The 12800-nt window shown below is 45.6% G+C and overlaps 5 protein-coding genes across 5 annotated transcripts; all 5 read right to left on the bottom strand.

Moving 5' to 3' along the window:
* Positions 1–426: 426 nt before the first annotated feature.
* JR316_0001781 (uncharacterized protein) lies at positions 427–2424 on the bottom strand (the record flags this gene model as incomplete). Its single annotated transcript, XM_047887581.1, has 2 exons — positions 427–2349; positions 2404–2424. 2 exons carry the CDS (start codon positions 2422–2424, stop codon positions 427–429), a joined length of 1944 nt encoding a protein of 647 aa, XP_047752504.1.
* Positions 2425–2733: 309 nt separating this feature from the next.
* JR316_0001780 (Aldo-keto reductase family 1 member C13) lies at positions 2734–3684 on the bottom strand (the record flags this gene model as incomplete). The annotated part of the gene is made up of 5 exons (XM_047887580.1): positions 2734–2980; positions 3049–3254; positions 3325–3400; positions 3463–3585; positions 3608–3684. 5 exons carry the CDS (start codon positions 3682–3684, stop codon positions 2734–2736), a joined length of 729 nt encoding a protein of 242 aa, XP_047752503.1.
* A 540-nt stretch (positions 3685–4224) lies between these two features.
* JR316_0001779 (uncharacterized protein) lies at positions 4225–5391 on the bottom strand (the record flags this gene model as incomplete). Its single annotated transcript, XM_047887579.1, has 4 exons — positions 4225–4445; positions 4501–4718; positions 4777–4933; positions 5001–5391. The coding sequence occupies 4 exons, from the start codon at positions 5389–5391 to the stop codon at positions 4225–4227; spliced, it is 987 nt and encodes a 328-aa protein (XP_047752502.1).
* An 839-nt stretch (positions 5392–6230) lies between these two features.
* Positions 6231–9688, bottom strand: JR316_0001778 (ABC-transporter-regulating transcription factor; the record flags this gene model as incomplete). The annotated part of the gene is made up of 15 exons (XM_047887578.1): positions 6231–6993; positions 7056–7079; positions 7136–7272; positions 7328–7560; positions 7622–7739; positions 7797–7941; positions 8000–8068; positions 8139–8299; positions 8350–8712; positions 8769–8883; positions 8957–9132; positions 9193–9247; positions 9305–9324; positions 9388–9470; positions 9601–9688. The coding sequence occupies 15 exons, from the start codon at positions 9686–9688 to the stop codon at positions 6231–6233; spliced, it is 2550 nt and encodes an 849-aa protein (XP_047752501.1).
* Positions 9689–9962: 274 nt separating this feature from the next.
* On the bottom strand, positions 9963–12265 carry JR316_0001777 (uncharacterized protein; the record flags this gene model as incomplete). The annotated part of the gene is made up of 3 exons (XM_047887577.1): positions 9963–10883; positions 10939–11643; positions 12047–12265. 3 exons carry the CDS (start codon positions 12263–12265, stop codon positions 9963–9965), a joined length of 1845 nt encoding a protein of 614 aa, XP_047752500.1.
* Positions 12266–12800: the final 535 nt, after the last annotated feature.

Raw genomic sequence — 12800 nt, 5'->3', positions numbered from 1 at the left:
CTGTCAATAATTGCACATCATGGCCAAAGCCTGCAATAAGATCTACTGCGTTGCACAGTCCCAGTCCCATTGTTCATAAGTCTAGGGCCGATTTTTAATTTACGAAGAACTAGTATCCAATGAAGAAGTCATAGTTTAGGTTCAACCTAGCGGTGAGGCGTGAATCTAACTCATGAATCTAACTCACCGTGATCTTTGGGAATGTAGACCAGATTTCTTGATCCATATACAATCCAACTTCGGTGTCGAATACTATCTTGATCATTGTTCAGCAAAGGTTGCCATCTGGCTAAAATTGCTCTGGCATCGTTTCGATGCTCAAGAATGTCGTAGTCTTTGGCCATCTTCTTCAACGGATAAAGAATCCCCGAGAACTGTCATTGTATCCATCAGCGACGCTATGACGTTAAGTTCACACTTCAACACCTAGTAACTCACAACGATTTCTCTAACGTCTTTGACTTGCACGTAATGAATCTCCTTCAAAATGCGGTCCATTAGTACCGTTGAGCCATCTCGGGTGATGTTGTATCTGAAAATTGTTCTTGGATGTAAGCTTGGGACCAACTTGTATAATCGGTCCTTTAATGATGCTAATTGTTTCGACGGGGTCGACTCTGGCGACCAATCCTCCAATCGGGAGTGTATTTGCACTAGGTCGTCAACTTCACCGAAGCTGAAATGAATGCCTACCACGCACATTTCAGGCGCATCAACGACTTCACATTTTGTCGTCAAATTGTGTCGAGTAATATATTTGCTATCTTCACCACGACAGTAGGCGAGTGCCTTCAGAGAGGTAATCATTGTGTCGCTGACTTTATCCTCTGCATGGAGACGCAATTCGCATAGGTGTAAAAGAGGGACGAGAACTCGTCCCTCATATCCAATGGAAAGATTAACAATATCGTCGTTGGAAGGCATGGTGGTATCCAAGACATCCAAATCCGGTGTCAACAACAGGAGTTCGGACAGTTCATTGGCCGGGACAGATTGCGGGAATCGAATCGTCAACTCCTGAAGACAGTGAGGAGACGACTTGGTGAGCATTCGCCTGACGCTTGGTAATGTATTTTCAGCCTTGGCTATGATCTTCATATCTTGGACGGCAGGAAGTGTAAGATTATCAAAGCAATGTTGCGAATTCAATGAACCATGTAAATGGACATGAAAACTGGTGAGGCGAGGAAGGGTGATTTTCGGAAAGACAAAATCAAGATCGCGAGATGCACACGAAAACGTCACCAAAGCACAGCGGTCTATGGTTGAAGAGATAGAAAGTCCAACATACACATGTTCATGATAATGTAAAAGTTGTTTGAACGGTAGAGCAAACATACGTTGAATGTGATCATCCACAAACGCCGATGTAAGGAGAGGGGCAGCCTCGAAACAATTATTGAGCTGCATGGGCAGTTGTGCGTCACCCTCGCCTTTATAGGTCAAGAGTTGTAAGGTCTTTAGAACCGGAAGACGACCTCTTATACATGAGAGGTTAGCAAACATTTCTGGTGATAGCGTCATTGATACCGCCTCCCATTTTTCAGCGTGTTCGCACAAAAGGTCAATAACAGGGTGGGTCTTCAACCCATCCGAGTCGATAGTAAAGGCCTTAATCATAAAGTGAAGCATGCCCCCTTTCGAGCGGCGAAGGAGTTCACTAATGTATTTGACCTGTAAGCGCGTTTTTTCGGGTCGTCTGCTTATGAAAATCGGTGGTATTCCCCATAAACCAGGAAGATTTAGTGCAATAGTCCTCCAAGGTTGGCAAATCTGGCCAAGATACCAGATATATTCCGAATCCCAGTATACCAAAGTCAACGGTAACGATGGGTCTCTTGGATAGGGTATCGCTGCGACCCAAAGAAATACCTCTTGTAAGATTTCTACGGGAAGTCTTCGAACAATCGATATGACTGCTTGGTGCTGGTGGACGAACTGTGTGGCCTTGTTGATCTTGTGTATGATGGCCCGCTCCCAAGCTCGACTCGTCACACCACTATCCTTCCCGGTCTTGAGGATCTCGGACCAGCGTTTAGCTTCTGCTTGAGCAGCTTGGATCGCCTCCAGGATAAGAGCCGCCTCGGAATCGGTGGGAGGTTTGTTGCAAAGAAGAAGACGAGGGCAGGGGGATTTAGGTAATACGAGGCCCACTGTTACTGGTAAAGAAGCTGTTATGGCAGTTTTGGCAGAGGCTTTGGCCCTGGTAGTTGCAGCATTGACTCTTCTGGCCGTTGCCCTAACCAAATTCCGCTTTCTATCTCTCTTTTCAACCTGCCGTGTCCTCTGGCCAGCTTCTGAGCGAACGTTCTGGTCAATAAGCAGCGATTTGGGCCAGAGTACCAACGACTATGCTGGTTCAGCAAACAAAGAATACGCAATGAAAGAATTCTAATATCTAACCTTTACGACCGTAGGCAGCATTTTCAAGAGGGGGCGTTTGACGTAGATATGTATCTGGGTAAGGCCCGTGGAATCTGGTTGTTGTTGTGCTATTCGGCGGCATCCGTAAGTCTCAGGCACTCCCAAGCAAGTTAACAACCAGCGCTATAGCGCTAAGCGTTTATGTAACTTCACATCATAGGCCCTGTTCGGTAGCAACTCACGGTGTGAGTTACTGTTTACAACTAATCTACGTGATATGTTACAGCGCTTGTTGACCGTCACCAAATAGTAGATACATTGATTACTTCCACAAAGTTCAATCATATTTTGAGTCCTCAGTCGGCCATTTCATTCTTTGATGAACTTGCGCACGTCCTCAAGAAACTGGCTAGATCCTTCGAAGAACGAGAGTTCTTCTACTGAGACATCTTGCCGCATGTGGTTTTCATCTGTGGTCCCAGAAAGTGGAATGATCCCTTCAAGTTGGGCGATTTTGTACACCGTCTGAGGAGCAGTCATCTTTGACGCTTTTGCGATTTGTAATAGGCTCGGATGGGCTAGAAGTGATGGTGATCCCGACAGTGTCCAGAAAGACCTGGAAATATCATAGATGCCAACAATTAGCTTCCACATTAATAGTCAGAAAGCAAGATAATGCCATACTGATACATGATTCCAGACTCCTTGCAGTAGTTCAACACCTTTGGGTCCCAGTCGTTGCCTTCGTACCATCTATTTTGGACCACCTGAACCGGCCTCACTCGCTGCAATGCAGCAAGAATGCGGACGTCATATGTGTTACTCACACCAATGAGCCGAACCTTGCCCTCGTCCTGCAGCTGTGTGAGCGTGCGCCATGCCTCGAGGGTCTGCTCCAAAGTAGGAAAAGGAGAATGGAGTAGGTAACTGTCAATGGAGGGACTTTTGGCATGATGCTACGATTTGCTTGGAGATGGAATCCGAAGGATTGTAAGGAATTGGTTGCGTAGCATCTTGGCCTCCGATTGGCGTAAATCTGTTGTCAAATGAGTAATCTTGAAGAGAATATGAACAGCCGTAGGAGTAGATGCTACACACTTTGTCTGCACAAAAAGATGTTCTCGTTTGATATCATGTTCCTTCTGCAACTGAAGCAATGCTTCGCCTACAAGATCTTCTCTGAAGGTAATAGAGTCAAGTTTGTTAACATATTGAGGGCTTCTGTAAGAATAAGTATAACCACACCGGTAGTGCTTTGGCTGGCAAGCTTGATGTAACCAAAAACAACCAAATCATCACATTCCAGTGCTTCATGGCCATTTTTGCGGGCGCACCTGTATCTATAGCCCTAAACCCAGTCAAAACAGCACGAACTACAAGTGCGGTTGTCTTCTCTTTCTTCCTGAAAGCTCGTTATTCACCAAGATGTGAAATGGCGTCGCTTAGTGGTATGCGTACCAAGCTGTACCGTATATTATTTTCTTTGACAACGTCGACATTCTGTTGTCAACCCTACAAAGGGAATATGTGATAAATCAGCAGAGCGTTACGGTTTGGCCTCTTAGTAGTTGAGAAAAGGGGTTGTGATGCGTTCAAGCGAGGTCAGGTCACAGTGCGAAAGCGGTCCGGAAACCCGGTTGTTTGTCTCCTGGCCGTTCATGCTGGCTACGGGGAATGGGAATGAAACACATCGTAGTACTGAGTGGTTTCGATACTATATGACCCATTTCCTTCACCTATATTCTTCAACCAAGGATGCGAAGGAAAAAAATGGTGCTCGGATTTTCACGTCGATCGGACGGTGTAACAGGAAACCCAACAACCATCCAGAAGAACTTCAAAATCCTGGCTCACAGAGTCCTATTTAAACACAACAACTTTCTTCGGACGCACAGGCGCCGCTCCGTATGCCTTGACAACATCTGAATGCACACCCGCCTTGATCTCCAGCTGTTGTTTCAACTTATTTTCCTGTTTTTCTTCCCGGTCAATTTCGAGTGCCTTCCGTTTGAAAGAGTGGAAGTCATCTTCGTCAGCTCCTACTTCTCTGCCTGTCCCAAAGACGGTTGTAGCATCTGTTACTAAAAAAATGAAGATTAATCCATGCAGCAACGCGTCAAGTATAATAGGACTGACTTTTCTCTCTAACGCCACAATCTTTTGCCAGGTGCGAGGTCTCGCCACACAGCTTGCAACAGCCTCCATTTGGATAAACACCCTTAGTTTTATTTTGGGGGCATGAAGATGCGAGATGGCCCTTCCCATTGCAGACAAAACACAATGCATATGGGAAAGGATCTTCGGGATTGGAAGGTTTCCGGCATTTGGAAAGACTATGTTTCGTGGAACCACACCTAGGGAAATCAAAATCAGGATCAGTTGTGAAACATATTTGTACATGATTCTACTCACCTATAACAAATTCCAACTCCCTTTTCTTTGTTACCACCTTCTGGATTTTTTGGGCAATCCTTTGCAGCGTGCCCGTTTTCGCGACATGCAAAACAAATGGTATTTTTTAGCTTTTCATCAATTCTTTTGAGTCGACGAGTTTCTGTTGCATTCAGAACTAATTGAAATACGCGTTAGCACCTGAAACGTTCATTTTGTATTAGCAATTAAGATTAAATGTTCACTTTTGCGTTTCTTATCCTGTATCCTTCTCTTCTTCTTCCCGCTCTTGCTCAGTTCCTCGTAGGGTTTTGATTCATTCGATCCAACAGCCGTTTCAGGTTCCGGTGCAGGAGGCTCTTCACCTCGCGCTAACGCAGCCTCCGCGGCTCGCTGTGCAGCATAGCCGTCACGCTTGGATTTCGGTGTACGCTTTCGTTTCTTCTTTGGTGGAGGAGCAGCACAGTCCGCGTTCGCCGCTGACAAGGTCTCATTTGCGTCATTTGAGTTGGAATTGTTCATAGCTCCATTTGATGTCGAAGGTTCATCAATCTGAGTCGTGGTAGGCGTATCATCCGTGGTGAACCCTGCCTGTAGATGAGTCCGTTTCCTTCCAAAGTTTGTTACACGAGTCATCGAAGCAGTTTGGAATTTGGGGCCTGGATATTGGTCTCTGATATCAGAGAAAATTTGGACGCCGTGAAAGCAATATGGAATGTTTGGGAATGGTCAGAATATAGTGAGCATGAGCATGAGCAAAGACTCGTTCATGCCAAGGATCAAAAATATTGCTGACTAATTATCTTGTGCGGCCCGGGAAAACCGTCGTAGCTAAAAATAACAGCTAAAAGGTGCTTTATAATTTATCTCATGTCGTCTCCTTGCTGCTTCAATCGCCGTGATATTCTCCAAAACATAAAGACCGGGAATCAAGAAGAACTATATATGACACAGGAAGAAAAATTAGTGAAGGATCAGCCATTGTCTTTAAGATGTCTTGATTTACTACAGGCACAGGGAAAAAACAAACAAGTCGCCGGAAACACAAACCTCCAGTGATACCTTCCTGCGACGAAGCCCTGTGCTGAAACCTGAAGGTCAAATACAAGCCAATCGATATCTATAACTTATACAAAGAGCTTCAAAAATATATCTTAGAACGATTACCCAAAACTTTTTATACAATACAACAAGCATTGTTACTTATAAAACCGGAACACCTAATCACCAAGTCAACACCCCGCACTCTATTGTGAAGTTGGCCTGCTTCGCATCTGAATGTAAGTACTTAAATTGGAATACTTCACAAAAATAGATGTACTACGCTACAAGGTTCAAGGTAACCACTACACAAATGGTAAAAGGATAAATAAGAATGTAAAGATCCGTCTCAACTCGGGAGATAGACAAAGGGGGTATGTAACGTTTACAGTAGTGATACAGTTGAAAGCGATGTACCGAAATATACTTGGTCGCTATTGAGTACCAAACGAGGACGATCGAGCCTGGGTGATCTGTTCCACGCTTGATATATACGAGTTCCAATCATCCATCCTATAATCGCAAGAAAGGTTAACAAATATCCGCTTCATGATCGTTGCAACAACAGCAACAACATACTCGAGGTTGGTTGGTGCCATTGACCACATGTTCATTGTGTCCATATCCATCTGAGGTATAGAGCGCGCCCATTCATCTGCATCGAACGATGGTCCAAAGATAGAAGTAATATCCGTTGCAGGAGGCTGTTGAACCGGCTGTACAAAGTTGTTGTCCACTGGTTGATTCTTGTCGTCAAAGATCGGGAGGGTGCCGTTCGCCAGTCCACTCAGATCAGGCTGAACAATGTTATTCTGATTGGTAGCAGAAATGTTAAAAAAGAACTGGTCAAAGTTAGTAACCTGGTTGGCAGTGGGTGGTGCATATGTGTTCAGAGAGTCGGAAAAGTTGAATTGTCCATAAACTGGGAGTCTTCCGAGCTCATTACTATACATGGGCAACGAAAATAACGCAGTCTCAGGAGGAGTTTGCGGCACCGAGGGCGGGGACTGGCTCTCAGAGACACGCCGATTACCCGCAATTGGGCGCGCTTCGTTGCTCGAACTAGGAAGAGAAGTAGAAGTGGATGTAGTTTGTTCTGCAGCGTCACGGTTTCTCTTCCTTCCGTTTTTAATGGCATCAGACTTTTTCATGGAGATGGACATGTGCCCTGCGTAGGCAAGCTCTGTTAAAATGTCCCTAAATAATTGTAGAAGCACTTTGTCAGGGAAGTTTGAATTCACATTTCCAGAGAAACATACCAGTAACGTCCAGCAAGGGCACACCTAATACAATATACTGCATGAATAACAGGTTAATGACATCATTTCGAGGGCCTTACCGTCGTTCAGTCATCTTGAGGATGTCCATACACCGTTGAACATCCTCCATCTCTCGCAATGGATTTGGCGCATACCCAGAGCGTTTGCCACTCCAGATGTTCAGTAAAAGAATAACTGCTGACGTGAAAATGATGTTCTATGACATAAAGTAATCAGCGAGTGAGGGGTAAAAGTAAAGTAAAGGTAATTACTTGGAGTTCAGTCAACGGCATTGAGCTCAACTTGGTGAAAGACTCGAGAACGTGACAACAAGATCGTGCAGCATTCGTACATATGGCCAATGATGGGAATGAGATCGGAGCAGGGTTCCGTGGAGAAGGAATAAAAGGTCGATGGATGAATATTTGAAGATGGTAGTAGGTAGCATGTAGGTAGGCCGATTGCTTGAGGAAGAGCTCGTCTTCGCAATGCGGATTCCATCTAACTGTTTGGATTTGGTCAGATAGAGATCGGGAGCAATCCGATTATCAGCAAACTAAACATACGATGTGAAGGTACCGAATCCATCCAGTTATTCATTGTTGAATCTAGCTCCACTATGATCTGCTGTTCTGAATATTGGGTGGCTGCACCAAAGAAATTTTTAGGGCGTTTAACTGGATACTAAGAAACAAATAGGTTGTCAGCAACTGTATGCCCATATAAAGCAACTTTCTCTACAATCAGTCGCATGGCGTAGGCAAGTATGTCCATCAACCTTAGATAGCAGTTGAAGAAAGTGATAGACGACGGTTTATCAGCAGGTTGTTTAAATCCATTTTCCCAATATTCATCATCAACCTCTAGAGGAAGATCTAAATCAAAGCTAGAACGTTGTGATCAACTTCCGAAACAAACTTCTGGGAGCATACTTCAGTGCTCACTCTTCGTCCTGTAATCCGCACGGTCGACCGGATCCTGCACTAATAAACCTATCTATGCTAAGGATGACCCTAATGCAGATAGTGAGCGTCAAAATAGTTAATAGTGTAGCAAATAGCAGATCTGCCACCAAAGTCTTACCAGAATGCCCTCTTCCATAATTCATCTTCCGGAGTAGGAGGTGAGTCCGACCGTCGGCGTTTTCGATGAGCGCCTACTTCTTGCGCCAATCGCACACCCAAACCAATCTCTGCCCATATTCCCTGAGGCGCCTCTCCGGTTTTAGAAAACATGACATGCAACTAGCTTGCGATAAGAATCGGCATTATTTCTTGAACCAAAAGTGACATACTGCGATCATCTGGAGCTCGTACAAAACTGTCCTTTTGATGAGAGTCCTTCTGAATGCATTGACCTGCTCGTACCATTTCCACCCCGCTGATCGAGGAGAGTCGGTGCCTTTGGAAAGAACTCGAGGGTCTTCGGAAAACCGAGCTCCATGGGCACATACTAGAAGAAGCACCGAGCCAAACATGGAATCACTATAATGAAGCCCTTCCGCAACGAGCTTCTCGAATGTTGGACGATGCAGCAGAGGTAAGAAGCAGTTCATTTGTTCGAAATACGCGTCTATCAATGAGGGCATCAAGTCGGCATCGGGGTAAATGAAGGTAACGATATCGGGTTCGTGCATAGGATCTTTCATAATTGCCCACTTGAAATGAAGAAACAATCAGCCAAATCTCAAATGAAGCAAATCTTTGTACGCACTGATGGGTAGTCCCAGAATTCGCGCCGCTTCGAAGGGAGGAGAGGTTTCTGCATAAGGATATCCCCAGTATACTCTTGCTTCAGATCCAACGCCGTCTGAATTAATTGGAAACCACTGTGAAGGAGAAATACGCCCGAAGTTAAGCGTGCGCGCAGTGGAGACGAACACATACTGCGATCATGCCCACCTTGATCTTCCAAAGAACCTGTGTTCCTGCGGATTCAGGTTCAGTTTGCTGGTTAGCTGTATGGCCATGTCCTCCACGACGTCGTCATTTCGGGGCAGCTTGTCAGAGTTGGTCTGTGCCTCTTGTTCTTCCAGTCGTTCTACTTCCTTGCTGATATCAACGTCCTGAGGTAGTAACTGTCGCACTAGTCAGATTAATTCACACTTGAGAAGCAGTCATTTGGAGCAACAACATACCTTAGCCAGTAGTCTATCCATCTTTTCGAGACGCGCTTCTAGGCTTTCGACATATCTAAAGATAAACGAGTTATTGGTGACTGATTGGCATTGTCGTCAATCCTAATCGTACCCTTTCGCAGGACCTAAGGTCTGAATAGCAGATCATAAGCTTTCTGCACACATGAAACATTCTGTAGACAATAGAAAACCCACCTTTGTGACCTCTTTATGAGTACACTCCAACCCAAACTGTATGCAATTTGTGCATCGATTGCCAGGCATCTCCCCACTATCACCTAGAGGCTCAATATTCGGTGAGATCCCATCGAAATAGGTCATCCATTGCCGTAGTATGAAGCTTACAACGAACTAACAAAATTGTAAGTTAATTCAGGCGGGCTCTTTAATGAAATTGCGATATCTCACTCTTCTTTTTCTTGCATATGTCGCATGCTCCTGGAATCCTCCGCTTTTTCTGTTGAGATCGGTCGCCTTCAGAGTTATTTTCAGGCATTGCAGGATATGTTTATGGTAAAAGTAAAGACGCAAGGGAGCAACGAAAGAATATATATCAAACGAACCACTGCGGGTGGGTCCAATAACATTTCAACAGTGTCCAAACACAGGAGTCATTCATTCTCAATTGCTCGATTAGTAATAAATTGTATTAAATGTGTGATATTAAATTTACACTATTTTACATTGAAGGTCCTACTATACTTACTACATAGCCGAACAGTGGTTCGCCGCCAATCACTTCCCTCGAACATTGGCGCCATTTATACAAGTCATACCTCAGACAGGATGCTCACAAGCACGGCTTTGACGGACGGTGTTTTATCTGCAGTCTTCTGACTCTCGTCACTAACGACAGGCGGCTTCGGCATCTGATGGGGCAGAAACGTAGCACCGTACAGTGCACTGGACAAGATTTCATCCTGTGGACCATTCCTCAGCCGTACGCGATGCGAGATCACTCTGGGAACAATGCGAGCAACATCAACCTCTGACACATCCAGCACCCCAGAGGTTGTGGTGGTTGTGGTGGCAGTGAGCGACTGCTGCTCGTTCGTGTCTTTGGCATTCATACGCGACGGTGCAGACATGGTCGAATGTTCGTCAACATCTTCAAGCCGCACGTAATCCCGTGCAATCGAATCAACATTTTCGTTGCCAGAGGGATCGTCATCGTCGTCTTCTTCGGCGGCGTCGCCATCGTATATCAATCCTGAGCTGCGTACAAGTTCCATCCCTGTGAGATCATTCCCGATGATGCGGGAGGCGCAAATAAGATCTTCAGCATCTTTCATCGACTTGGCAGTGAGCAACATCGCATCTAGGCGTGAGTGGTGTCGCGTAGCAGAGAAAAGATCAGATAGATATAAAGATGAGGACCATGAAATGTGGACCCTGTGGCGAGCATCTTGCAGAGCCTTGATAAATGATGTAGGAAGGACAACATCAGGAAGAGGAGGCGGATTAAAATGGGCAGACGACTTTCTGGGTAGAGGCAAGGCTTTTGTGAATACAGGTGGCGTGTGGGTAGGAGGCAGTGGCGTAGGATGTGAAGGTGATGGACTGCCCGGATTGGAGTGCGAAACAAAACTGGGGTGGAATGCACGAGGAGAAGAAGAAAAGGGGAGCGAATGGAAATCGCGACGTATACTTTGAGAAATGAATACATCTGCGCTCATGGCGAACTTGTCCAACTGTGATAGTTTTCTGATAAGCATGGGTCGGTTCTATGATGACAGTGGATCTTACCAGTGATTTGTGGAGAGCAGGCCGCTCTCGAGCATTCCAGGGACAAACATACACTACGATAAACCCATCGGGAAGAGTCCAAACTCCATCTTCGACAAATCCTGTTCTATCTGAATCTAGCGCAGTGGTATCTCTTCGACTTTCTAATACTACCTTTTTATCTGCCAATACCCTTGCCAGGGAGCGTTGAACACTATCCGCTGCATTCTCTAGACCCGAAAGGACCAAGGCGTGGGGAAGTTGCAATGGCTTAGACTGTGATAATGTTTTCTTCCGCCTGGGCAATGGTAGCGGATCAGTATGCGCGTGGGGCATACTGTTGGGATATATCGGTTGGGGTTTCAATATTGACGGCAACCCCGGCGAATGAGGGGTAGTGGCGACAGATCGTTGCCCTGTGGTGGTGGTGGCACCTTGCGAAGCAGGAAAATCTGGAGCAGGTGTCCCATGGTCTTGTGCAGCTCCGAGATTGTTTGGAAAAGACCGTGAACGGGAGTATTCTGGTTGGTGCTTTGTCCCGGGTTTCAATGAGGAACGCGCATGGGAGTGGTGACGATAGTGGCCCAAATGTTTCAAGTTTTCAGCAGTTCCTTCATCTTGCGATGTTTGATTCGAGTTGGAAGAAGAGGATCCCGGCGGGAAAAACAACGACCGCAGAAAGGCATCCGGATCAGACACTGATGAGATGCCAGTTTTTGAACGGAGCTGTTTCCGAAGTTTTAATTTATGTGTTGGAAAATTGAATATACAGGATAGAGTCTATAATAAGAGATGGTCAGAAATGCAAATGACGATGATGCGACGAGCAAGGAGGTATGGTGAGCAGACAAGGTTAACGCAATTTCTTATCCGAATGAAAAGGTAGGAAGACATGCGCCAACGGAGACCATGACATATATCAAATCGTGTTTGATGTATTCGAAAATAATGCAGGGTCACTGGTGGGACCTCAAGTTTCGGCGGGTCTCGACAATGGAGTATCAACAACTTAGCGCCAACCAAAGCTGTGTTGCCCGGTAGTTTATAGAGCAAGCAGCAAGATGCTTTTAAGCACACAATAACTGATATAGAAAGGAAATCTGGGGAAAGGGGGACAATTTTGACTCACCCAAACGACCAATTTTACTACAAAAGATACATCCTCCTCTGGTGTGCGGAGGATCAGGTGTTTGTCACCCGCGATAAGACACACAAGAACTGATTGGAAGATGACATGATCAAGCGGAAGAGAGGTGGTATTGGCAAGGCTTCGTATATATGAAAGTAGTGCCGGCAGGAATGCCTGGGTTCCAATCAAGTGCAGAGGAAGCTGTTCTGGAATCGACATGTAGATATTATTATACGCGTTAGCGTGTTCCTGTTGTGTTCTTTATACGCGTGAGTGTCCAGAGGATGAGCTGGCAGCTTGTGGGGGTAGAAATAACCTCAGAACCGTACTACGACATCCAACAGAAGATGTTCCAACGTGTGAGTCGAATGAGTCTTGAGAGCAATGTGACTGATGGTGTCAAATATATCCTGGATGCCTGCCAGGCTGCACCCCAACATGCGGAATGTCAAAGCCGTATTGTCACCTCTTAGAGTTGGTTGCTACAAGATTCAAGTGCAAGTCATGGTATTGTAGAGAACAAGACAATGTACTTAGGAGGTCCGGCAGGTCCGGCGGACTGCAACCGAGCCAGTGGACTGTATTCCGCCATTTGGGTTTAGTAACAATCTTAGCTCTTTCATTACTTGTCCTCCTCCTTCGGCGTACGGTTATGTCGGTCGGTATGACAATCCAAATGGGTAATATACACACATTCTCCTCTTTTGACAGCCTCTAAATCCGGTTTATTGCATGCGACCAATCAAGGGAAGGG

This window comes from Psilocybe cubensis, chromosome 2 (assembly GCF_017499595.1).
Source record: "Psilocybe cubensis strain MGC-MH-2018 chromosome 2, whole genome shotgun sequence".
NCBI lineage: Eukaryota > Fungi > Basidiomycota > Agaricomycetes > Agaricales > Agrocybaceae > Psilocybe > Psilocybe cubensis.
Note: the sequence above shows the minus strand (reverse complement) of the source record. Positions and strands in the feature narration are given on the sequence as shown.